The sequence below is a fragment of the Culex quinquefasciatus genome, chromosome 1 (genome assembly GCF_015732765.1).
Source record: "Culex quinquefasciatus strain JHB chromosome 1, VPISU_Cqui_1.0_pri_paternal, whole genome shotgun sequence".
Classification (NCBI taxonomy): domain Eukaryota; kingdom Metazoa; phylum Arthropoda; class Insecta; order Diptera; family Culicidae; genus Culex; species Culex quinquefasciatus.
The window spans coordinates 61,965,257-61,992,920 of NC_051861.1; the positions used below are offsets into that span (position 1 = coordinate 61,965,257).

General features: G+C 41.8%; 2 protein-coding genes and 1 long non-coding RNA gene across 4 annotated transcripts in view; 2 read left to right on the forward strand and 1 right to left on the reverse strand.

The window, feature by feature from the left end:
* Window positions 1-27,664, forward strand: part of LOC119769928 (integrator complex subunit 7) — a gene marked incomplete at its 3' end in the record, with an annotated part of 79,162 nt that overhangs the window by 16,379 nt on the left and 35,119 nt on the right. The gene's annotated exons all lie outside the window — the stretch shown is intronic.
* Window positions 15,862-16,783, reverse strand: LOC119767119. 2 transcript variants are annotated; one of them, XM_038254808.1, is made up of 3 exons: window positions 16,531-16,783; window positions 16,196-16,461; window positions 15,862-16,137 (listed from the first exon to the last, which is right to left on the reverse strand). In XM_038254808.1, the coding sequence occupies exons 2-3, from the start codon at window positions 16,295-16,297 to the stop codon at window positions 15,877-15,879; spliced, it is 363 nt and encodes a 120-aa protein (XP_038110736.1). In that variant the 5' UTR covers window positions 16,298-16,461; window positions 16,531-16,783; the 3' UTR covers window positions 15,862-15,876. The 2 variants fall into 2 exon arrangements, with proteins under 2 accessions (XP_038110736.1, XP_038110730.1); XM_038254802.1 differs by having other exon boundaries at window positions 16,196-16,537.
* LOC6050561 lies at window positions 19,215-26,411 on the forward strand. Its single transcript, XR_005277338.1, has 3 exons — window positions 19,215-19,224; window positions 19,497-19,498; window positions 25,616-26,411. It is a non-coding gene; the product is annotated as an uncharacterized LOC6050561 (long non-coding RNA).

Genomic DNA, 27,664 nt, shown 5'->3' on the forward strand with positions numbered 1-27,664 from the left:
CACCGAGTAGAACTCATGTCGCGTAGAACCGAAGCTTCTTTCGCGGATTCGGCGAAACGCGACCGGTTGGTTTGCTGGCCAAAAACGATACCAAAATTTTCCCTTGCTTTGTTTTGACCTAATCGATGTTTCTCTGAGAGTCGACAACACAGTTTAATAATAATCGAACATTGTTTGGCACCGGTATTTCAAAACACTTCCACTTTACTACGATTCAAGAACGACAATGAATCAATTTGTTTTTGTCTTTCGCTTTAGTTGTCAAAAACAAACTTACAATTTAAATGCTTATTTCGTTTACATTATGAAACTTTACATGAGAAATGATTTTACATGTTCTTTATAATTTCAAATTAAGGATTTGCCAGCCACAAACAATGTGTTTACAATAGATTCATTCATTACATTGAATCTCACATTACAACAAGGCTGTTTAAATGCAATACAACTCTTTACATTGGTATTCAAATTTACATTGAGCATGTTTACGTGAGAAACGTGGTTTAAGTGTAGGGTAAATTTACACTTTTTTTTCTGTGTAGTCTTATGGACGGGACAAATTTGCCTTGCATTTTTCTCGGCTTGCTGTTTTTACATATGGGACGGACTCGATTAGAGCGGCAGTATATTTTTATATCATACACAGCAATGCTGTTAATCTTTGAAATCATCGTTTAAATCATCGCTGTCGTTGATCGATGATATAATCGTAATTTTTAAACGGAGCCATCGTTGATTTAATCGTTAACGTCAACGGAGGCGTTGATTTAAACGGCGTTGATCATCGCGTTGATTATCGACAATCAACGCGTTGATCAACGGCGTTCTTTTTTAGTTTTTTAGAGTTTTATGAGGAAAGGACGACTTTTTCGTAAATGTATTGATTGGGAAACATTCTCAAATAGATGTGGCATGGAATTATTATTTCGGCGGCTTCAGTAATAGTCTCGCGTGGCTAAATATCGAAAGAATTTGTTTTTCTAAGATATAATAATGAATTGACCACATGACCCATTAGGGTGTAATATGAAAATCGATTTTCCAGCACAGCAATTTTTCAGTTCCTTTTGGGGTCCTAAACAACTCCCCAAAGTTTGGGTACGATTGGTTTAGTCCTCACTTTGCGCAAAGCGATTCAATTTTCCATATAAATTTGTATGGGGAAAACCATTTTTTTGGATTTTGATATTTATAAAATCCACGTTTCACGTACTAAAACCGGATTCATATTCGGATGCTCCGGAAGCTGCTCTACAACTTTCCCGACGAGAGTATGGTGCTAGCTTGTCGCTGAAAGAAGATACAGCGTCCTCAAAACTCGTCTAAAACGTGATTTTCGAGCAAAAAACACGTTTTAGACAAGTTTTGAAAACGCTGTATCTTTTTATAGGAGCAAGTTAGCACCATACTCTCTTGGGGAAAGTTGTAGAGCACATTCCAGAGCATCCAAATATGAGTTCAGTTTTAGTACAGCGTGAAACGTGGATTTTATAAATATCAAAATCCAAAAAAATGTTTTTTCCCATACAAATTTATATGGAAAATTGAATCGCTTTGCGCAAAGTGAGGACTAAACCAATCGTTCCCAAACTTTGGGGAGTTGTTTAGGGCTCCAAAAGGAACTGAAAAATTGCTGTGCTCGCTAAATTTGGACAACTTTATTTTTTTCCATGCAACCATATTACACCCTAATGACCCATGTTCCAGTGTGTGCGCAACCAGCTAAACGGGACCACGCGGTCGCTTCTTACAAATTGAGTTGTTTCCATGTTTCCTTATAAATACATTAATGAAAAAGTCGTTCTTTCCTCATAAAACTCTAGTAAACTAAGAAAGAACGCAGTTGATCAACGCGTTGATTATCGATAATCAACGCGATGAAAATCTACGCCTCCGTTGACTTTGACGATTAAATCAACGATGGGTCCGTTTACGATTATAACATCGATCAACGAGAGCGATGACGTTGGTTCAATGACTAACAGCATTGAAACACAGGTAACAAAAACAATAACGCTGTTCAAAAATTACGTCTTCACTATAGTATAATCCAGTCCCCCTACGAATTTATCACCAAATTCCACTGGGAAAAAATCGAGGGGCGTGACAAAGGCCTTAATATATTAATTTTTGGTATTTAATACATTAAGGAATTAAATTCCTCATGTCATTTGAGATTTGACAGCGCCTCACCTGCTTTGAAAACATTGGTTGGCTTCGTGTCTCTTTCGCGCTCGGCTGTCAAGTTTGTTTTGGTTTCGCGCTTGTTAAAAAATGAACTTGTTAATTATTGTAAGATCGAATATTTCGATAAACCGCTAAGTTCTAGACATTCTTGGTCGCGTTGGATAAAAAAGAAAGATGCGGAGAAGATTCTGGAGCAGGACGGTGTAAACGTGCCATAGGCGGAAAAGAGTTGAAGCCGGCAGAATTCGATTACAACGGCCAGTAGCAAATCAAAAAGCGGCAAAAGTGCGGTTTCATCGATTACGAAGATCCTGCGATGCGCCTTGCAGGATGCAGTTCAAGTCTAAAAACAACAATCAGACGCAAGATCAGACGTCGGACACTACCAATATTTCGTTGCAGCTGGTGGTGGCTTGTGACAGCGATGCCTTCAACAAGCCGGCACCGGAGGAAATGAAATCCTGTGCATTTACGCTTGGTCCGCCAAATGATTCATGTAGCTGGCCGCTTTAACGCTCGCAGGTTTAGGACCGGGGTCCAATGAAGAGCAAACATTACCAGGGTTAGTTTTTGGAGTGGCATTTAGTTAGGTGATGACTTTTGGTAGATTTGATTGAAAATATACAAATAAAATAACTCAACTCTGTTGTTTCATTTATTTCAACAAAAATCGTATCAATTCTGGAACCGTGTTGAGTTGGTCATTTCTTGAAGTGTCTGGAACAGCAGCGCCGAGTTCCGACTGAGTATGGGGGCAAATTGGAGGGCAGCCTACTCGCCAAGGAAAGGGTCAAAATGGGGGAGGGGCTCGGGACCTTTGCCCCTCCCCCTCCTAGGTCGGCCCCTTGGTCTGGAACAAAAATGCCACATTGCCGGTCGCTAAGGACTTTGGTGCATAAGCTGGATGTGAACAAATATACAACATTCTGTTCCCGGAAAGTGTCCTCATTACGTTCAACCGGCGATTGCTTTTCCGCCGGGTGATGGAGGTCGTCACGGGTCTAATGGAGGTCGAAGACTCGGCAGTGATGAGGGTGGCAACGGTAGCGCAACATCAGGGGAAACCACTTCTGGTGGGCCGCGTAGGACCATTTTTGCCGAAATATGTGGCCCATAGGAAGAATTGGAGTCGAGGAGCAAACGCAGCATCCAGGTGTGTCTCAATGTGCCACATGATGGCCTTCTCCAATAAATCTTCCGCCTGGGCCAGCTTCGATATCGTCCAGCACGTCCTGTTTACCACCCTGGATAGCGCTGCGTACTTTTCCGGTTCGCCTGTGCTGCGCTTGCACTTTGTTGCTCGACCTGCTCTTCGAGAACGCAAATTTTGCACTAAAAACAACAAACACGCGCGGTGTCAAACTGTCAAATCAATGTAGTGTAAGGAGAGGTGGCGATGTTTTGATCGTAAACAATCGTTAATGTATTTAATTTCTGCCGTTAATTAATTAAATAATTTAATTTCTTACTATTGTCGCGCCCCTCGAATGAAACTAACGTAACGGGCATGCTCGCTCGTGCCCAGCCGACGAAGGAGTAATCTCACTTTTGCTGCATCGTCGAGTCGCTCAGCGTCCAAGGAGAAAAGATCTTCATATCTGGCGTACCACGTGGAGAAGGTGACGGTGCTGTCCGAATCGTACTGGAACTCACGGATGTTCCCTGCGAGCGAATCCAGTATGGCCTCCGGGTTCGGCGGGACGTTCACTTGAATGGAATGGCGGGACGTTCACTTGAATAACGGCCTCCCGGAACAGCTGTTGCTGCTGCTGGAGGAAACCCTGATGGTGCTGGGTCGCTTCGTGCTGGTGCTGAAGGAGTTAATTAGTGACGATTTGCTGCTGTCGGAGCTGTTCGATGAGCTGCATAATGACGGCCTCCGCTGGCATTGGCTGCGGCTGCTGCTGAAATTGCGGATGTGCATGGCTTCCTGGCTGCTGCTGACCTCCAGGGGGAATGATTCCCGGTTGGTGCTGGCCGCCGAATGGATTGACTCCCGGAACGTTCAGGTTGTTCTGCCCATCCGCCATGCTGTATGTGCGCTTCTTTCTTCGCGGTGGATGCACCGTGGTGATTTTCGTTCGCGAGTTTTCCCGGTGTAATCGAGGGACAACTCGCGTCGCTCGTCGCCACTGTTGTAGCGTGACAGGAGGTGGCCGTAGCGACTGGCTACATTAAAAGAATCACGTTATTGCGCCTTGCAGCAATTCCTAGAGTTTTGTGTCAATCGTGCTAGGCCTAGATTTTTTCATCACACTGCTTTGCAGGACTGAGAACTGTCAACTTTGCGCACTTTGCACCTCAGTAGAGTGCTGCGGGAAAATTTTCATCACAGTTGGCAAACTGATTTTCCATCACACCATCAAACAAAACAAGTGTAATGCATCGACTTCTGACCACAATCTAATCACCAAGCTATGGTAGCTGAGGCAGTTAAGTCATTGAGATGGTCTTTTAAAGGTTTCTGGCTCGATTCTCGTAGTTGACACTTTTGGGTTTTTTTTACGGGTTATTTTTTCTAATGATCCTCGAATTATGTCGGCCATCTTTTAACCGTTGATCACAGTTCTTGAACGAACCTTTACGTTTTAACATAATTCCCATAACATACAACACTACATCCTACACTAGCAGCGAAGGGGTTTGCGTACCTCATCAAACATGGGTGGGATTGGAAAATGGTGGAGTTTCCTCCGGAAAAGATTAGGAAGGAGAAGTGAAATTTTATCGCCGATTCCAAAGATCGGGGTCTTTTGCCATTCAGGCGTCTGTGTGGTTAGTCGAGTGTCCCAGTGTCAGTCCCGTTTTCGTACTGGTCACACTCTGCATTCCGGAAGAGGAAGTGCCTCGGCGGAAGTCAATAATCCGCAGGACCTCGGCAACGACAACCCACGGTTTTTGGTCGGTTCAGGCCTGTGAGTGCGCAGGGGCCATTGAATGCATCGAAACGTCCACCATCCATCTCCACCTCTGGCGGACCATCTTCATCTCCGGCACGGAACGCGACATCATCGTCAAGGAGGTTCCCCTCTCGGTTCAACCGGATCAGCCAGGTGCTGGGTTGGCCGATACCGTCACTGAGGGAAGACGCCTAGCCGCGCGGAAGTCCAGCAACGCCCGCTTGACATCCGGCAGCGGAATCCTGCCTAAAGCAGCAACAACAGCCATCAGCCGTTATTTGTAAGATCCGTTCCGGCCTCTAAATTTCCGCTTCCCGTCGGTAAAAAACCCAAGCCACATCCGCACGCCGCGAGCTTCCAATCTTTTCTCCCCGACCTCCCCGCGTTCTCGTTCTCTCTTTTACCTCCCCTTCTTCGCCGCTACACTCACAATGCAGTTTACCCAAACCCAGTATTTTCGGAGGGGTACGACCCTACATTATTTATCTCCAAAGATCCACCGTAAGCCAAGATGCCGACGCAACACCACTGCATCCCGGCACCGAAGACCACGATTCCACAGTCGGAACAAGTCGTATACCCTTTAATCACTTAACTTAGACGCTCCGAAACACATTCCATGGGCAGGACGAGCTTTCTGAACTTCCAAAAATAAATAAACAGCCTGCCATAGCACCGGATATTTTCGTCATCACTGTGAAGAAAAATCACTGTGATTAAAAAATACTATGATGAAAATAATTGCGCAAGACTCTAGTAAAGTGCAAAATGCGCAATACAAACAAACTATTTAAAAACTTAAAAACGCGTGCTGCTTGTGCAGACCCTGTTTGAAAAATGTCGCACGTCGTACGAGTTGTCGCACGGTTTTGATTTTACCGAGGGGCGGGACAATCGTAAGAAATTAAATAATTTAATTAATTAATGGTCAAAATGAACAAATTAAGGCAAAATTAACTTTTGTTTACGACCAAAACAACGCCACCTCTTTTTACACCACATTGGTTTGGCAGCTTGACATTGCGCGGGATATTTGTTGTAGTGTTTGGTCATTTTTTTTTTTTTTTTGATTACGAATGTGTATTTGCGTTAACCAAACCAAAGGCACGACCAAAGGGCATTGCTCGCCAGGAATCTGCTCAAACAATAATGCCAGTTCACTTGGAACTGTGGCGTTCCAGATTCCAACCTGCCTCCTGAACGTGGTCAGCCGGATCCAGGCAGACAACGTCCTACATCATTTGCATCGACATGATTAACTCTAGAAAATTAGCTGACTCGTCCCCATTGGATGATCGCAAATTAATTCACGGGGATTCGACAAACCGCCGTGTCTGTTTTCGAGTGCAAACTGGCGTCCAACCCTGCCTTCCCAACATTTAAAGCACCAATTTCATGGATTTCGTCTTAGAAGAGCGCCTGCACCTAAACATCAACCAAGAAGCCATCGAAGACAATCCAGCGGACGTACGTTTCATGACCGGAAGACCCGGAATATGAGGATGGCCCAGGACCAAGAGCCATTGAGGCGAATTATGTAACGATGTAAAATTACGTACGTGTTCCAGAGAAGTGGTTAGGACGGAAGATGCCTGCGAGAGCAGAGTTTTCGGTCAAATTATTTGGGTAATAAAAAGCGAACACAAAAAAACAACAACCAAATCTTATTTTTATTTGTGATAATAAAAGTGCATTTTCACCACGCAACGTAATATCGACACAACACTACAGAATATTATTCCGTTTTATTTTGATTTTGTCTAGTCCTAAGAAACAATATTGAGAAGCAACTTCGGTTTGCCCTTTCAATCCTTCGGGAAGCAGCACCGTGTCTCCAGCTGCTCATCTCCATTTTGTCAGGTACTTCGCCATGCATAGGTTCCACCGTAATCATCATGCTTAAAGAATAATTCTCCGCTTCGTCTAACTGGCGCTGTTCCTCGTCCAAATTGTTCTGCCTCTTGCTTCGCTGCTGCTGCGTCCGCCCATTCCCATTAAGCAACAGCACCTGCATCAGCTGCTGCTTGTCCACGACACAAATCTTCTGCGGCAGGCCGTCCGCCTCGCTCGAATCTAGGCCGGTCACCTCGGTCAGCAGCCGGCCGATGGTCATCGTCCAGCGGGGACAATCGCGGGGGTGTTCATGCAGGTAGGGTGGAATTTTGTCGTAGAATGTGTGCGATCCGGGCGCGGAACAGATTGGGTTCATGCTTAAAGAATAATTTTCCGTTCGATGCAAAATAATCTTTTCCGCCGTCAGCATCTACTCTACCAGCGGATCACATATTTTCTGAATTCTCCGTAAAGATCACTTTATCCATCACCACTTTTTTCCAACGCTTCACGGAATCCAAACAAACTTGACAGTTGAGCGCGCGAAAGAGAAACAAACCAAACCAATGTTTAGAATGCAGGTGTGGCGCTGTCAGATGTCAAATGACGTGAGGTATTTAATTCCTTAATATATTAACTGCTAAAATTAATACATTAAGGCCAATGTCACGCCCCTCGGTTTCATTCTACCCGAAGGTCCCAAGGCCTTCACGTTCGCCGAAACAGTGGAAAAGCTAACCTCACTTTTCAGCACAAAGGACTCTACGGTGAAGAAACGGTTTTCAACTCTCACCATCACGAAGGTTCCACTCGAGGACTACGTGTCATACGGCTGCCGGCTCAACAAAATGTGCGTGGAATTTGAGCTTTCGAAGATGTCGGAGGAACAATTCAAATGTTTGATGTTCGTCTGCGGGCTCAAATCCGAGGACGTTACGCTACAGTCGCTGATGGACGAGTGTCAGCGCATGATCAACCTGAAAAGTGACGCCGCAATGATTGAAAACCCTGTCCAGTATCAGGTACAATCTATCAAGGGCAGGCGCCAGCAGTACAAGCAATCGCCGGAGGAGCCGCGCAGCGACTCATCGACGGGGGAGGAACACCATAACAAGCAAAAACCACGGAAAGAGCGCAGCAAAGTTCCTCCGTCACCATGTTGGTTCTGCGGGGCTATGCACTTCGTAAAGTTCTGCACCTACCGGGACCACCAATGCGAGGATTGTGACGAGTACGGACATAAAGAAGGGTATTGCTACAGCGCCAGAAACGCCAGGAAAAGTTCCAACAGTCCGGACCTCAACTCTAACTCAATCAAGCTGGTGAGTCACGAGGTTCGCCATACGCGGCGCTACGTCACTGTGATGCTAAATGGCGTCCCAGTCCGAATGCAGCTGGACACAGCGTCGGATGTCACCATGGTGTCTGAAGCAGTGTGGGATCGCATCGGCCGGCCAGCAACACACCCATCAACGCATCGCGCCAGCTGTGGCTCAGGAAGAAATCTTGTCCTGCGAGAGTTCGACTGCTCGGTCACAATCGACGAGATCGTGGCCATCGCTCGGATTTTCGTTACCACCAGCCAGCTCAATCTTCTGGGCATCAACCTAATCAATCAGTTCAACCTTTGGTCATTACCGATGGACAAGTTCTGTGACCAAATGTATCGCGGCTCGGAGGACTCTCAAGCGAAGTCTCCAACGGTATCAACAATCCGCACAGCCTAAACAGCGAGTGACATCTATAGTCTACTCGTAAACAACAGATGCTTTCCTCCACTCTAGGAGACCTTCCTGAACAGAAGATCGTCGCGACGGGCTGATGCGGATTGCAGATCTCAACGGGGAGATGTTGGGGATTTGAGCATCCCCACTAAATTCGATGCTCATCGCAGACATCTTCACTCCTGTCATGTGGATGACGCCGACCGATACCAACATGCACAAGTGTCATTTCTCGCCCTCACTCAATTCTTGTCGCTGCACAAGCAGCACGCGTTTTTAAGATTCTAAATAAATAGTTTGTTTGTAACGTGATTCTTTTAATGTAGCCAGTCGCTACGGCCACCTCCTGTCACGCTACAACAGTACCTTTGAAATTTGGAATCAGGAATTTGAACTTTGAATATGAACAAAAACCCGATTTAATCCCACCAGGGGTGAGATAGAGCCTTTCTTACTAAAGAATATAACTTCTCTCAATTCACAACATCGACTTGATACAAAAAATCTTATGATTAAAGCAAGGTATTATTAATGATGTGTTTTCTAAAAGAAATTGAAAACGCAATTTTCACCTATCGAATATTTTTAATCGTACAAATTCTTAGCTTCCAATGCGCAAGTGACGACACACACCGCGGTTTTGGTTTTCTAGTTTTGGTACGAGCCCAAAAACCGAACAAAGCAGGCGCAAAGCAAAACCGAGTTAACTGCACAGTGGGAAGCTTGCCATTCAGCGTCTACGAAAGTGAGAGAGTCAGAGATAGATATTTTTACAACCGCACCACTACACACTCAATCGTAATACCTTAGGAAGATAGCCATTGGCGTCGCGAGCATTGAAAACTTTGAAAACGATATAAAGCTTAGAAGCTTCGAAAGCAAGGCTGTATATCAAAGGTACTCGTCATCTTGCTTTGCATTAGTGTGAGTGCATGACTCCGTGCCACTAAAACTACACACTCAATCGCGAGTACCTTAGGTAGAAAGCCATGCTTCGAAAGCTCCTATTGGAATCCAATGAACTCCGTTAAATAAAACGACACGACAAATGAAGCCTACTTAAAGGCGATTTTAGGAGCACACGGGAAACAAATTGATTGTACCCGGATGAATGTCCTATGTCAAAAAAGTTTCTGCATAAACATTGGACAGTTATGCAAAAACGGACAGAGCAAAAGAAACCGAAAAGCTACGATATCTTACATGTTGAAGGAAACATCGGTAGACAAGCTACTACGAACAAGTATAAGTCAAGCCGAAACATATGCGCCAGCATTCTCGCGCCAGTATTCGAAGCTCAACTTGACAAATTGTCGACTTGGCGACGAAGCGTCGAAAATCGATGCAGTGTGATTTTTTTAGCGTTTTTTCGGATTACAATTCATGCTGAATCGACATAGTTACGAAGCTGGAAATGACGTCCTGGCTTAAAGTAAAACCTATACCTTTCTTTAGTAAGAAAGGCAAAAGTAAATCGTTCAAAAATTGATCCGGATTGCCGATCGATGTCGAATTTGTTTCAGATGCTCACTCATGGTCTGTACTATGAATGTAGCAAGAAATTTCGAATAAAATCAGAAATGAAAAATGTTGGCGAAGGTCACTAGGTGGGCTTTTACCTTTTTTTAGGGATTTTGTTTCTTATGGTAGGTCAATCAAACGGCTCTAACTCCAGAACCATATTATGAATCTGGATGAAAATTTGGGAGGTTGTAGGGCTCGAAAAATGCAATTTTGAGATAAATAAAAGGTATGAAAATGAAAAATTTTGACCATATTTTCATTTGAAAACTGTGTATTTTCTGGAAAAGTCTGGCCGCATCCGAAAACAGATGGATAATTCGAAATTTGCGCGGCAACTCGCCCAGGTTCAGCACACTAGCTTTCATCTGCATTTAAGAGAATCGAAATCGGATTTATGGGAGCTGAGAACGGCGCGACACAAATTTTTGCAAAATTTTACCACATACGAACATCACTCGACCTCCACGGAATTTATTTTCTCAAAATTGGAGGGTTCGAGATAGACGAGTTCTGTCAAGGTGAATCGATAGAGCGTCGAAAATCGATGCAGTGTGATTTTTAGCGATTTTTCGGATTACAATTCATGCTGAATCGACATATTTACGAAGCTGGAAATGACGTCCTGGCTTAAAGTAAAACCTATACCTTTCTTTAGTAAGAAAGGCAATAGTAAGAAAGGCAAAAAGTAAATCGTTCAAAAAATTGATCCGGATTGCCGATCGATGTCGAATTTGTTTCAGATGCTCACTCATGGTCTGTACTATGAATGTAGCAAGAAATTTCGAATAAAATCAGAAATGAAAAATGTTGGCGAAGGTCACCAGGTGGGCTTTTACCTTTTTTTAGGGATTTTGTTTCTTATGGTAGGTCAATCAAACGGCTCTAACTCCAGAACCATATTATGAATCTGGATGAAAATTTGGGAGGTTGTAGGGCTCGAAAAATGCAATTTTTGAGATAAATAAAAGGTATGAAAATGAAAAATTTTGACCATATTTTCATTTGAAAACTGTGTATTTTCTGGAAAAGTCTGGCCGCATCCGAAAACAGATGGATAATTCGAAATTTGCGCGGCAACTCGCCCAGGTTCAGCACACTAGCTTTCATCTGCATTTAAGAGAATCGAAATCGGATTTATGGGAGCTGAGAACGGCGCGACACAAATTTTTGCAAAATTTTACCACATACGAACATCACTCGACCTCCACGGAATTTATTTTCTCAAAATTCGAGGGTTCGAGATAGACGAGTTCTGTCAAGGTGAATCGATAGAGCGTCGAAAATCGATGCAGTGTGATTTTTTAGCGATTTTTCGGATTACAATTCATGCTGAATCGACATATTTACGAAGCTGGAAATGACGTCCTGGCTTAAAGTAAAACCTATACCTTTCTTTAGTAAGAAAGGCAAAAAGTAAATCGTTCAAAAATTGATCCGGATTGCCGATCGATGTCGAATTTGTTTCAGATGCTCACTCATGGTCTGTACTATGAATGTAGCAAGAAATTTCGAATAAAATCAGAAATGAAAAATGTTGGCGAAGGTCACCAGGTGGGCTTTTACCTTTTTTTAGGGATTTTGTTTCTTATGGTAGGTCAATCAAACGGCTCTAACTCCAGAACCATATTATGAATCTGGATGAAAATTTGGGAGGTTGTAGGGCTCGAAAAATGCAATTTTTGAGATAAATAAAAGGTATGAAAATGAAAAATTTTGACCATATTTTCATTTGAAAACTGTGTATTTTCTGGAAAAGTCTGGCCGCATCCGAAAACAGATGGATAATTCGAAATTTGCGCGGCAACTCGCCCAGGTTCAGCACACTAGCTTTCATCTGCATTTAAGAGAATCGAAATCGGATTTATGGGAGCTGAGAACGGCGCGACACAAATTTTTGCAAAATTTTACCACATACGAACATCACTCGACCTCCACGGAATTTATTTTCTCAAAATTCGAGGGTTCGAGATAGACGAGTTCTGTCAAGGTGAATCGATAGAGCGTCGAAAATCGATGCAGTGTGATTTTTTAGCGATTTTTCGGATTACAATTCATGCTGAATCGACATATTTACGAAGCTGGAAATGACGTCCTGGCTTAAAGTAAAACCTATACCTTTCTTTAGTAAGAAAGGCAAAAAGTAAATCGTTCAAAAATTGATCCGGATTGCCGATCGATGTCGAATTTGTTTCAGATGCTCACTCATGGTCTGTACTATGAATGTAGCAAGAAATTTCGAATAAAATCAGAAATGAAAAATGTTGGCGAAGGTCACCAGGTGGGCTTTTACCTTTTTTTAGGGATTTTGTTTCTTATGGTAGGTCAATCAAACGGCTCTAACTCCAGAACCATATTATGAATCTGGATGAAAATTTGGGAGGTTGTAGGGCTCGAAAAATGCAATTTTTGAGATAAATAAAAGGTATGAAAATGAAAAATTTTGACCATATTTTCATTTGAAAACTGTGTATTTTCTGGAAAAGTCTGGCCGCATCCGAAAACAGATGGATAATTCGAAATTTGCGCGGCAACTCGCCCAGGTTCAGCACACTAGCTTTCATCTGCATTTAAGAGAATCGAAATCGGATTTATGGGAGCTGAGAACGGCGCGACACAATTTTTGCAAAATTTTACCACATACGAACATCACTCGACCTCCACGGAATTTATTTTCTCAAAATTCGAGGGTTCGAGATAGACGAGTTCTGTCAAGGTGAATCGATAGAGCGTCGAAAATCGATGCAGTGTGATTTTTTAGCGATTTTTCGGATTACAATTCATGCTGAATCGACATTTTTACGAAGCTGGAAATGACGTCCTGGCTTAAAGTAAAACCTATACCTTTCTTTAGTAAGAAAGGCAAAAGGCAAAAAGTAAATCGTTCTAAAAATTGATCCGGATTGCCGATCGATGTCGAATTTGTTTCAGATGCTCACTCATGGTCTGTACTATGAATGTAGCAAGAAATTTCGAATAAAATCAGAAATGAAAAATGTTGGCGAAGGTCACCAGGTGGGCTTTTACCTTTTTTTAGGGATTTTGTTTCTTATGGTAGGTCAATCAAACGGCTCTAACTCCAGAACCATATTATGAATCTGGATGAAAATTTGGGAGGTTGTAGGGCTCGAAAAATGCAATTTTTGAGATAAATAAAAGGTATGAAAATGAAAAATTTTGACCATATTTTCATTTGAAAACTGTGTATTTTCTGGAAAAGTCTGGCCGCATCCGAAAACAGATGGATAATTCGAAATTTGCGCGGCAACTCGCCCAGGTTCAGCACACTAGCTTTCATCTGCATTTAAGAGAATCGAAATCGGATTTATGGGAGCTGAGAACGGCGCGACACAAATTTTTGCAAAATTTTACCACATACGAACATCACTCGACCTCCACGGAATTTATTTTCTCAAAATTCGAGGGTTCGAGATAGACGAGTTCTGTCAAGGTGAATCGATAGAGCGTCGAAAATCGATGCAGTGTGATTTTTTAGCGATTTTTCGGATTACAATTCATGCTGAATCGACATATTTACGAAGCTGGAAATGACGTCCTGGCTTAAAGTAAAACCTATACCTTTCTTTAGTAAGAAAGGCAAAAAAAATCGTTCAAAAATTGATCCGGATTGCCGATCGATGTCGAATTTGTTTCAGATGCTCACTCATGGTCTGTACTATGAATGTAGCAAGAAATTTCGAATAAAATCAGAAATGAAAAATGTTGGCGAAGGTCACCAGGTGGGCTTTTACCTTTTTTTAGGGATTTTGTTTCTTATGGTAGGTCAATCAAACGGCTCTAACTCCAGAACCATATTATGAATCTGGATGAAAATTTGGGAGGTTGTAGGGCTCGAAAAATGCAATTTTTGAGATAAATAAAAGGTATGAAAATGAAAAATTTTGACCATATTTTCATTTGAAAACTGTGTATTTTCTGGAAAAGTCTGGCCGCATCCGAAAACAGATGGATAATTCGAAATTTGCGCGGCAACTCGCCCAGGTTCAGCACACTAGCTTTCATCTGCATTTAAGAGAATCGAAATCGGATTTATGGGAGCTGAGAACGGCGCGACACAAATTTTTGCAAAATTTTACCACATACGAACATCACTCGACCTCCACGGAATTTATTTTCTCAAAATTCGAGGGTTCGAGATAGACGAGTTCTGTCAAGGTGAATCGATAGAGCGTCGAAAATCGATGCAGTGTGATTTTTTAGCGATTTTTCGGATTACAATTCATGCTGAATCGACATATTTACGAAGCTGGAAATGACGTCCTGGCTTAAAGTAAAACCTATACCTTTCTTTAGTAAGAAAGGCAAAAAAAAAATCGTTCAAAAAATTGATCCGGATTGCCGATCGATGTCGAATTTGTTTCAGATGCTCACTCATGGTCTGTACTATGAATGTAGCAAGAAATTTCGAATAAAATCAGAAATGAAAAATGTTGGCGAAGGTCACCAGGTGGGCTTTTACCTTTTTTTAGGGATTTTGTTTCTTATGGTAGGTCAATCAAACGGCTCTAACTCCAGAACCATATTATGAATCTGGATGAAAATTTGGGAGGTTGTAGGGCTCGAAAAATGCAATTTTTGAGATAAATAAAAGGTATGAAAATGAAAAATTTTGACCATATTTTCATTTGAAAACTGTGTATTTTCTGGAAAAGTCTGGCCGCATCCGAAAACAGATGGATAATTCGAAATTTGCGCGGCAACTCGCCCAGGTTCAGCACACTAGCTTTCATCTGCATTTAAGAGAATCGAAATCGGATTTATGGGAGCTGAGAACGGCGCGACACAAATTTTTGCAAAATTTTACCACATACGAACATCACTCGACCTCCACGGAATTTATTTTCTCAAAATTCGAGGGTTCGAGATAGACGAGTTCTGTCAAGGTGAATCGATAGAGCGTCGAAAATCGATGCAGTGTGATTTTTTAGCGATTTTTCGGATTACAATTCATGCTGAATCGACATAGTTACGAAGCTGGAAATGACGTCCTGGCTTAAAGTAAAACCTATACCTTTCTTTAGTAAGAAAGGCAAAAACGAGGTGGAATTCGAACTCACACCTTTGAATTAGTGGTTTGGGACGGTAAGCAGTCGGCCATCAGAAGGTTTACACTCCAGTTGTGAAATGATCCGTACACAGAAAAAAAAATTCAGGTAAATTTACATCATTTATGATGTACCAAAAGTGCACGTCATTAATGATGCTAATTTACATCAACTTCAACTTAAATATACATGCCTTCCGACGTAAACGTGCCGAACAATCAACGCTTCGAAAAGATGTAAATTTCCGATGAAAATGATGTAAATTTACCGAACCTAAAAAATTTTTTACTCCGTTGAATTTTGAATCCGACGTAAATTTCAACTGCTTTATTGGCCAAATGATGTTTGAAAACTTTTTTTTCTGTCCTTCCTGATCAAATCAAACACTTGATTTCGTTCAAAAAGTACTTGTTTTTGATCATAAAAGATAAAAGTAAATGATTCCAAACTACATTGGGTTTAGCGCTTGAAAAGTAGTATCAGATTTTAATTTCAACGGAGTTTAATAAAATAACACTAATATTAAGAAAAACAGCTCATTGAACATGCAAACTGTGAATTTACCTCTGCGGAATTGATAATGATATTAAAAAACTGCAATACTTACAGTTTTACAAATATTGTTGTTGTCAAGATCAGTAATCGTCAGATCCAAATCTTGTTGATTTTGTGATCTCCTTCATTGTCTTGTGCCGGAAACTGTACAGCGACACGCTTCAGATGCACATGCCACAGGGCAAGATCGGGGAAGATGTCCATCATGATCGGCTCGCGCCCCATCATTTCGATAAGATCATCCATCCAAAGAAGGCAAAACGGACAACAAATTGTCATCGGCATGAAGCACGACACTGCCGAAATCCGGTTCAGCACCCTGTTCAAGACGGAGGCAGCTGTCAACCGGAACTGCAACAAAACACAATATTAATCAGACGCTAATCAGACAGATACCGATTCATCACACCTGAGGAAATGAGACCGACAGCGCCATGGAGGCAGCGTGACAGTTTTCTTGTCGCGATCCAGCGTCACCACTGGCCGTTACGGAAGCTTGCGAAGGCTCCATTGCATTCTTCAGGACGAATTTGACGTCCCCGTTGGTATCCAGATTTCCAGGCTCGTTACATTTCTCAGTGGGTAGCCGCTTACCTGATTTATCTCCTAGTGACGATGCCCCTCAGCTGATTGGCCACATTCTAGTTACCTTGAGCACTAACTCCTGCGCCGTTACTGCATGGAAGAAGACAGTTTTATCAAAATTTTCTTATAATGAAATAGCAAATCTGAGAATAATTTTACCTTCATCAACAGCTTACGGTCTTTCTCAAATCGGCCACGATCAGGTTGACACAGAGAGGTCAAACCTTGGCGAACAGGTGTTGGGCAGCGGCAGTGTGCCACTTGGTGCCGTGCTCCAGCACGATCGCCGGAAAACGGTTGAACTTGCAACATGCAACGCAATCTACCGTCCAGGTCGCCACAGCTGACCGTCGTGGATGTTCCGGAGTGTCCACATCACCTTCCTTGCCCGCATCCAGCTGTAGACACTTGAGATCCATCGTCGATTCGCACAATTCGCACTTAATGTTATTTTTGTTTACTTTGTGGTGGTCATTGAGTTGTCAAGTGGTAAACTGGCATCAATTTAAGTGATGAATTTATCTAACGTTCAGCTGCGATAACACTATCGCTTCACATCTACCCACTGAGAAATGCAAAGCCCCGATCGGCATTCGTCAGCCGATTTTATTCTATCATCGGGTCGTTATATTTCTCAGTGGGTAGATGGCAAAGGGGTTGTTCAAACATCACGTCCTTCAATTTTAGGCATCTCAAAACAAAATAAAGATTTTTTATTCTTTTAACAAATTTTGAATTTGAAACTGATTAAAAATTGTTTTTTTTTTTATAAATTCAATTATTCTTTTTTTTAAGCAGAAATTTATTCGTTTAGGTAAATCTATGAGAAGAAAATAATTTGTTTAACTAAATCAATGTCTTGAATCATTTGGCCTACGGCCGGAATACGGCCTGAGTAGAAGAAATTCTGCAAATCTATGTTTTTAATATAAATATTCTAAAATTCATTAAATAGAACAGGCAATGCTCCTACAAAACATTGTTTCCATCTCCAGAGTTAAAAAATAAAGATTATGGGAATTCCATCTTTTCAAATAAAATCTTAGATTTTTGATTTAAAAAATATAACAGATAATAGTATGTCAAATTACTAAAATGTTAACAATACATAATTTTTAAATTTTTAAATCTGGAAGTTTTTTTTTTTTTTTAAAGGCTTAAAAGCAAGCATTGAATGCATCCCCTTCTCGCCTTAAGTCAATGTCCATCAGTGGATACACTCAATTTTAATTAATTAATTAAAAAAAAGTCCACAATTTCCTTCAAACCAGATTCAGCGTAGGTTATGAATGTCCCAAAACCCGCGGTGAAAACTGAAAATACCATGGCTACCATGGCTGAACATTCCAGGAGGTGAAAATGTATCAACTGTCGTTCCAATCTGTCAAAGGTTCCGACTTGTCAGCTGCTGCCTACAAAGAGAAAGTTCTGAAAGTTTTTACTGTCGCAAGTGCAAAAATGCAAATTATCGGGAGACGTGTTTTTTGTTTGTTGTTTTGTTGCTGCACTGGGCACCGATAATCCTCCGTGAAGAATCCGGCCAAGAAATGAACTTCTCCACACCGAGTGCCAACCAACCTTGCGATGCTCCAAACCGAACCAACCTAGAGATGCTTCACCGAAAGGATTTTGAAAAGCCACTACGGATATTTTTTGTTTACTTCGGCGCAGCTCAGCCCACTGATGTTTCCCTTCCAGGATTGGCCTTTTTAACCTGGTTCGCCGGCAGATTTTCTGCAATGTTGGTAAATAATCTAGTTTTGAAAACAAAAGTGCGTTTTACCTGTGCACATCGGCACCTGCAGCATCGTTAAGTGTAATGTTTGCTGTCCGGCACCTATGCTGGAAAGCTCAAGTTTATCAAGGACTTTTTTTTAAAGAAAAACAAGCACATCATGCAATAAAAATGAGCCAATGCCGTAATGTAAACAAACCGTTTATCCTGCTCACGTCAGTTGATGCTTTCACAGGATACACTGTTTGTTTACACTTGGGCATTGACACAGTTTCATTTTTTTTGCTTGACTTGCTTGTCAATTAGTAAACAAACTGCATCTATAGTCGAAAACATTGTTTGTAAACAGACCACAAACCATTCACAATAATCGCCCGAGATTGAAATCACCTCCTTTTCATCACGGGACAAACATTCGACTGGTTTGTTTTTGTCAGCTGTCAGTTTGAACACCATTTCAGAATTGAAATTTACAAGTTTGAAAGTTTTAAATTTATGTTGACACAATTTTACGTTCCTTTCCAAATTACATGTTTTTTATTTTTTCAAATTTGCAATTTTTCAGAACTTTTGAGTTCATCTACATCAAATTCACGCTTTACGTTGAATCTAATTTTACATGAAGGTTCTTTAAATGCAATTCAGCTCTTTACATTAAGTTTCAAATTTACATTAAGCATGTTTACATCGACAACATCGATTCAATGTCGTGTAAATTCACACTTTTTTTCTGTGTAGTGTTGTAACATGTTATTCTTCTCTTCTCATATTAAATACGCGCTTCTCCGTGGACAGTGATTTTAATCAACCTACTAATCGGCCAACTTCGTATGGTCGAGTTGGCTGATTGCGAATACCGATTAGTCGGCTTACGTCTGGTTAAATTTCCCTGTAAAAAAACACCCTACTGTTCCCAAAACTAAGTTGGTTTTAGCAGTCGGCTCTGTACTCGCGTCTGCCTGTGTGGATCAATCGGACCGCGCACTGGACTCACAATCCAGAGGTCGCTGGTTCGAATCCCGAGGCGGACGCAAAAATTCTAAGTGTAAATATAGGTATTCGGTGCCCTCTCCCCGTGCCATACTTTCACACTTAGGAGACCCGGGAGGCGGAGTCTTGTCGCAAAAAGAACGATACACACCTGTGGAACCGTTGACGAAACCGCAAGGTTTAAGAGGGCCACATTATAAGGTGTTACGTCGATTCCGTTTTTTTCTGTACTCGCGTGTGCACTAGACGTGCTTTGTGCTCTGCGATCGAAACTTCGCTAATGTGCTACAAACAATCGCTTTGTGGCAGGCTCTACCATGAGTTCTGTCCGCAAAAAAAAAAAACGCTGGTCGTGGACTTCAGCGTCCTCCCCGAACGCCCCAAGCTGAACGCAGTGCAGTGGTTTGTGAAAAGGAGTATGGGATTAAATCCCACCGACCTTTGAAGCATCCAGCTGCACAACATTCGCCATTTCGTGCTGATTGAAATGGCGGACCCAGCAGCCGCCGTCAAAACAGCATCATCTCAAGCACGCCTTCCGGATCAGCCCGACGAAGAAGATCGCGATTCCGATTTACGTCGACGATGACATCGTCGACTTTCGGATCCACGATCTCCCGCCGGACATGTCCAACATGCAGATCGCCGAAGCCATGCTGCAATACGGCGAAGTGCTGACGATACGGGACGAGGTGTGGAGAGACATTTTCGCCGGCCTGCCCAATGGTGTGCGGGTGATTAAAATGAAACTCACCAAGCCCGTCCTGTCGTTTGTAACGATCTGCGGACTTCAGGGTGACCACTCAAATCCCATTTTAAAATTCCCGACTTTTTCCCGACTTTTTTCCAGACTTTTCCAGAATGCTCAAATAATACGCATTTCTTATGTAAAGAATGATTTCAAACAAAAACTTTCTATAAGGAAAGTCAATATTAACCACCGAAAAAAAATCTCAAGGAATTTAAATCAAATATAGGCCTTTTTAATAAATACAGAAATTAAAAACAAATAAAAAAAACTTCAAAAATTTAATTTCATTATTATTATTCAGAGTAGAAACACAAACAATTAGCCTTTGAAAAAATAAATAAAAAATAAAGTTCAACAATACTTATAACTTCCATGTTATTTTTTAAATTGGCAAACGTATAGTTTTTAATACTTCGTTTCAACTGGAAATGACAAAAAGTTAAAGATAACTGAACTTAAAATATCGATCCTATTTTTTAAAACTTCATCATCATTTTAAATCAAAGAATTATTAAAACATAATTGCTGTTATTATAAAGGAAGAATTTAGAAAAATGTCAAGGAATTCACAAATAATGTTTTTGCCAAGTTTCCTTTTTAATTTTGTAATTTTTGATATTGAATTTTCTAATCAATGTTAATTTTCCTAGTGGTCAGTATTAAACCATTTGTTTTTCCAATGAAAATTCAGTTTGATATGATTGTATGTTTTCCCATTTATTTTAAGCAAAATCTTTGATGAGAATGAGACTATTTTTTAAACAATTTTGCAATAACTCAAAATTTCTTGGATTATTTTTTTTGCAATTTCAATATTTTCTTTATGTTTTAAAAACGTATTTTTTCAGTTTTGGATTTTATTCGATTATTAAGTTTTCCGAAAACTGAAAATCAAGGTTTATCTATGGTAGGTAATTTACCCATACTCACAAAAAAAAGTTCAAGGACAATATTTGGAAAAAAAACATATCTGAAATTACTTAATGAATTTAGTCAAACAATTAATAATATTTACAAAAAAAAACCATTGGCACATTCAAGTTTGAATCTGTTTTCAAATATTCAATTATGTGACAAAATGAAATAGGATTTATTTTTATATTAGTTTTTCATTAACTTTACCTATTGTTTAATGAACAAAAATCAATAGCGATCATTAGATGCATAAAAAATATTATAAAAATCTGTGTCAAAGACCCCAATATTCATTAGGATTTTGAATGTCTTAAACAGCTTTTCCATACCCAAATATATTGAAATAGTGAAAAGAACCTTAAATTTAAAGAGAGTTACTAATGCAAAAATAAGTGACTTTAATTTCAAAATTGTACAAAATAAATATTACAAAATTATTCAAAAGTTAAAAAATAATTTTCAAACAAGTATGCTCAAAATTCCCGACTTTTCGACAAAAATCACCAATTCCCGACTTTTCCCGATTTTTGCGGATTTTGGCGAATTCCCGACTTTTTCCCGACATTCCCGATCTCCCGACTTGAGTGGCCACCCTGGGACTTAGCAGTCTAGTCACACACACGGACAGATCCTCACCTGCCGACGCTGCGGTTCTCAACGACACGTGGCCAAAAGCTGCTCAGAGGCAGCCAAGAAAAACCCGTCCAGAAAACCAAAACAAACGCCACCTGCCCCTGTTTTGCCTCCAGCCGATCCAGCAACAGCAAAATCCCAAGTCATTGTTCCTCACACTCACGAGGACAATGGCAAGGACGGATTCACTACTGTTGTGAAGAAAGGCAAACCCAAGAGGCAGTTGGAAGAAAAGAACGCTCCCGAAAAAAAAGATCGTGCTGTGACGACGACGACGACGACAACCTACTAGCTACACATGAGAATGACCACCGCAACGACAGTAGACAACAAATTGAATCGCCGAAACAACCAACACCGAAACGAAGACTATGGAAGCATATTGTGATTTCGGAAATAAATCGAAATAACAGCGCGAGTGTGTTTCATCTCGCGAAGCAATTTTGGGTTGTTTCTTTTTTGAGTGTATCTCAAATGTCACATTCGAAACCAAAACAAGATTTCGCCGCGGCACCAAACTGAAATTTAGCGAGTGGAGTTGCGAAAAGACTAGCGCCGCGGTGTGAATTTGATGGATAATTCCATGAAGTCCAGCCTGAAATGGCTGAGGATGGCGAGCTCGGGTTTCAAAGGTCAATCCAGATTTTATATTTTCATGAGCCCCCAAAATCAGCAACCGGATCATCATAACTAACTCGTGATGGGACTAACGGACCAGATTGACGGTCACTCGGTCATTTTTTTGAGGCCATATAGCAACCCAGCCCAAGATTGTGACCTTGATATTCTGTGTCTCCTCCTGAAGCTGGGAACAAACTGAAAATCATCTCATGACCTAACGAAAACAGTTCGGATGCTAGTTTGAACCCCTGATGCACAGGAGCATATGATTTTAATCACTGATTAAACATAAAGTCGGGACCGTGGTGAAGGGGTAAGCGTGATTGCCTCTCACCCAGTTGGCCTGGGTTCGATCCCAGAAGGTCCCGGTGGCAAATTTTGAGACGAGATTTGTCTGATCACGCCTTCCGTCGGACAGGGAAGTAAATGTTGGTCCTGGTCTAACTTAGAGGTTAGGTCGATAGCTCAGCCCAGGTGTAGGAGTCGTCTCCCTGGGTCCTGTCTCGGTGGAGTCGCTGGTAGTCAGTTGGACTAACAATCCAAAAGTCGTCAGTTCGAATCCCGGGATGGATTGAAGCTAAGGTGTAAAAAGAGGTTTGCAATTGCCTCAACAATCAAGCCTTCGAACACCTAGTTTCGAGTAGGAATCTCGTAATCGAGAATGCCAAGGCAATGCTGTAGAGCGAATAATTTGATTTGATAAACATAATTGTCTAAATTCATCATAAATCCACGTAGAACTCCACGATTTGCTCAACGACTCAAGCAAAACCAAGCAATCAAAACAAAAAAGCTAACACACTGATTCAAAACAGCCCAAACATGCTTGACAGTTATTTCGCGACAGAAAAGCGTCGCGAGAGTGAAACTCGCTCAATTCGGTTTAGTGCCGCGGCGACAATAGAATAGAGATAGGTAGAATCGAGGGGCGGGACAATAGTAAGAAATTAAATAATTTAATTAATTAACGGTCAAAATTAACAAATTAAGGCAAAATAAACTTTTGTTTACGACCAAAAAAACGCCATCTCTTTTTACACCACATTGATTTGGTAGCTTGACGTTGCGCGGGATATTTGTTGGTGTGTTTGGTCAAATTTTGTTTTGTTTTGATTGCGTATTTGCGTTAACCAAACCAAAGGGCATTGCTCACCAGGAATCTGCTCCAACAAGCCAACTTGTTGAACTCCTGCCAGATGTACATCGCTTTCACTGCATCGGAAAGTATAATAATGCCAGTTCACTTGGAACTGTGGCGTTCCAGATCCTAACCTGCCTGAACGTGGTCAACCGGATCCAGGCAGACAACGTCCTACATCATTTCCATCGACATGATTAACTCTGGAAAATTAGCTGACTCGTCCCCATTGGATGATCGCAAATGAATTCACGGAGCTTCGACAAATCACCGTGTCTGTTTTCGAGTGCAAACTGGCCTCCAACCCTGCCTTCCAAACATTTACAGCAACGATTTCATGGATTTCGTCTTGGAAGAGCGCCTGCACCTGAACATCAACGAAGAAGCCATCGAAGACGATCCAGCGGACGTACGTTTTGTGACCGGAAGACCCGGAATATGAGGATGGGCCAGGACAAAGAGCCAATTGTGGCGAATCATGTAACGATGTAAAATTACGTAACTGTTCCAGAGAAGTGGTTAGGACGGAAGATGCCTGCGAGAGCAGAGTTTTCGGTAAAATTATTTGGGTAATAAAAGCAAACACAAAAAACAACAACCAAATTTTATTTTTATTTGTGATAATAAAAATGCATTTTCACCACGCAACGTAATATCGACAAAACACTAAAGAATATTATTCAGCTTTATTTTGATTTTGTCTAGTCCTAAGAAACAATATTGAGAAGAAACTTCGGTTTGCCCTTTCAATCCTTCGGGAAGCAGCACCGTTTTGTTCTCCAGCTGTTCATCTCCATTTTGTCAGGTACTTCACCATGCCCGATTCAGAATCCACAGCATAGGTTCCACCGTAATTATCCGCAACAACTCTGCCATGTGGGGTTCATGCTTTAAGAAAATTCTCCGCTTCGTCCATCTGCGCCGTTCCTCGTTCAAATTGTTCTGCATCAGTTTTCTTGCTTCGCTGCTGCTGCGTCCACCCATTCCCATTGAGCAACACGTCTGCATCAGCTGCTGCTTGTCCAGGTTCTTCTGAAAGGGCACCGCCCGCCCATCCGGCCCCGCCGTCATCATCCACTGGCAAACGTCGTTCATTTCCGGTCGTTTCACCGCCGGCCTTATCACAACCGGTTTAATGGGACCGTCCAGGTCCTTTTTAGCGGAACCGTTATTCGTTTTCCGTGTGACCAGATACCGGGAGGCCAGCAGTGCGGCTGGCACTCGCTCGAATCTAGGCCGGTCATCTCGGTCAGCAGCCGGCTGATGGGCATCGTCCAGCGGGGACACTCGCCGGGATGTTCATGCAGGTAGGGCGGGATTTTGGCGTAGATTGTGTGCGATCCGGGCGCGGAACAGGTTGGGTTCATGCTTAAAGAATAATTCTCCGTTCCCCTCAGCAAAGCCATCGTTCTGGAAGCAAAATATTGATGCAAATGATGAATGCAAAATAATCTCTTCCGCCGGCAGCATCTACTCTACCAGCGGATCACATCTTTCTGCATTCTCCGTAAATTTCACTTTATCCATCACCACTTTTTCCAACGCTTCACGGAATCCAAACAAACTTGACAGTTGAGCGCGCGAAAGAGAAACAAACAGAACCAATGTTGAGAATGCAGGTGTGGCGCTGTCAGATGTCAAATGACGTGAGGTATTTAATTCCTTAATATATTAACTGCTAAAATTAATTCATTAAGGCCAATGTCGCGCCCTCGGGTAGAATTGCCACTTGCCGATTCCCCTTGTAAACGTCAAGGGACACTGCCGACAGCGCCACCACTGCTCGAAACGGGGAACTTCAGTCGAAATGCGCACTGTGCACTTTGATGGAACTGCCCTGTGCATTCTGGAGGGTGCGTTTTGTTTGACAGTGACAGATGGAAAAAGGCTTGTTGACGTTCAGTTGGCGATCAAAAATGTGAAATGGTGCTTGGAAGCTGGGTGAAAAGACGAGACTAGTGAAGGCGGTTGAACGTTAGGATTGGGCGCAAATTGCGGTTTAAGTTGGAGTGCGGAGGCTTTGCTGGTCAGGTTGGTCGACGAGAACCGAGTGAGTGGAACAAAGTGGTGAAGAAGATGCCACTGAGAAACAAGATTTTAAGCCGGAAGAAGACTGCGTCATACTGCGTACGTTCCGGAACACGGTGAAGACTTCTAGTACTTTCCGCCTAACCTGCTCGGGCGAATCTCGTAGGTGCCTGCTTAAAGGTTCTCGGCAATTTTGCAGTGCTACACGATTGAAAAATTCCTGAAGAAATACCCGGACGCCACCCTGCTGGACGTTACCCGCAAGGAGAAGCGCCTGTCGAGCGCCATGACGAAAATTTTATGCAAATCATGGTCGAAACACGCAACAGGCAAGGCAAGGCGGACAACGAGCAAGAGGAGGAGCCCGTCGACGTCAAGCACAACTCAGGAACCGTTGCCGGCGTGGCCGGGTTTCTTCCTCAGAATCTTCAAGCTGGAACACCACGACCACTTTTCTTCACTCCGAACGGCAAAATAGTCTTTTCCTCTTCCGGTTCTTCATTTGGTTTGACAGCGACAACGAAATGTCAACATGACAAAACAGATGTCTTGGAGAAGTGAAAACGGGTGTCAACTTATTTGGCATAATCTTGGAATTTAGAAAAAAAAGATGCTGATGCGAAATAAAAATCATTTAATCTTATTTAAAAAAAATCCTAGTTAAGGGATGCACTTATCTTGAATTTTCATAATTGTTTTGATTTGTTTTCCATGTTTTTTTAAATCATTTTACATTTTTAATGAATAATATATATGGGCCAACCAGTTCTCCACATTCTTGGCAGTATTATGCGCAGGGTGTTGTAGTTCCCCGTTTCGCCGCTGGCATCAGTTAGGCAGCACAGTTTTGTCCCCCAGTCGGTAAATGAGTGGCAATTCTATCTTTCTCTATTCTATGATAATATATATGTGCCAACCAGTTCTCCACATTCTTGGCAGTATTATGCGCAGGGTGTTGTAGTTCCCCGTTTCGCCGCTGGCATCAGTTAGGCAGCACAGTTTTGTCCCCCGGTCGGTAAATGAGTGGCAATTCTATCTTTCTCTATTCTATGATATCAACCTTGAACGCGTGTGATGAAAGGCCTTAAGAGCAATATCGTACCGCCTTTTTCATATGTTGCTCCAGAATTGTAGGTCTAACAACAAGGGAATGGTGGAACTAGATGAATCACAAATCCACATAAATAATTTCAAGATTATTCAAACGCTTTTTCTGCCGTACATTTAATTTTGCAGCCCAAAACCAGTTATTGAATTGAAAAAATAAAATTATTTTTCAAATTTTCTTTTCTTGATTTGTGGCACCTACACTGAAAATACGCCACACTTTTTATTCAAGTGCCCAAACACATGAATGATTGAATAAAACCACATCATAGATCTAATTGGTTTGTGTTTCAACATCAATCCAAATCACTATCAAATGCAAGTGTTTGGGCGATTAACTTTTGGTATTTTTGACACGTTATTGTCATTCGGGTGGCTCAAGCTTTTCAAGTGTTTTGCTCATGAATTTGTCCCACTATCTTGAACTATTCAAAGTGATGAGGAAATTAACACTTGAAATTGATCTTAAGATCTACACAAAACAAGCACTATTCAAAGTCAACGAGATTTTCCACTTGAATTTAATGTGTTTCACTGATTGATTTTAGCGCGACTTTTATCGATGGCTAGAAGCGAGGCTAGAACGAGTAGCACAAAAAACTCTCCCGATTTCAACTGGCCGGCCAACGCAGTGGTAGCGTGCACGACTAGCAAGCGAGAACCTGTATATCGCTTGTGCGTGCTATTATTTTCAACACCATTTAAAATTCAAGTGTTGGGCTATTGAAATTATTTCATGGCCAATCAACGCAAATTCAAGTGTTTTGCGATTGATATTTGAGTGCTCTGTACTGCAGGGTCCAGCACCCACGATGAGGGAGGTTAAGGATGCCATCAAGAAGCTGAAGAACAACAAAGCAGCGGGTAAGGATGGTATCGGTGCTGAACTTATCAAGATGGGCCCGGACAAGCTGGCGGCCTGTCTACACCGGCTGATAGTCAAGGTCTGGGACACAGAACAGCTACCGGAGGAGTGGAAAGAGGGAGTTATATGCCCGATCTACAAGAAGGGGGACAAGTTGGAATGTGAGAACTATCGAGCCATCACTATTCTCAACGCGGCCTACAAAGTTGTTTATTGTTTATTCGTCAAGCTTATGTAGACTACTTACAATTTTCTTACATACTAGATATTATTTCTATTGTATAGATTTTTTCGTAGTTCCGGTTTAGACATGTCGAAATGTATGTACTGTGAATTTTCATTATAAAAGCGCATCATTTGATTTAATGGCGAATTTTTAAATAATTTGTCGTGTATGCAGTTATTCTAAAAGTGGTGAATGTCTAAGAGTACGGCTTGGTTCATGAATACTATTGCGTATTTCTGACAATAATGCTGCTGACTGTATGCGTTGAGAAATAATGTCGTTGA

Bases quoted from the DNA above. Each gene is read 5' to 3' on its own strand.
- LOC119767119 (XM_038254808.1), bottom strand. From the start codon at position 16,297: ATGGAGCCTTCGCAAGCTTCCGTAACGGCCAGTGGTGACGCTGGATCG. The intron at 16,138-16,195 runs GTGTGATGAATC...GTTTTGTTGCAG, and splicing joins TGTCGGTCTCATTTCCTCAG to TTCCGGTTGACAGCTGCCTC.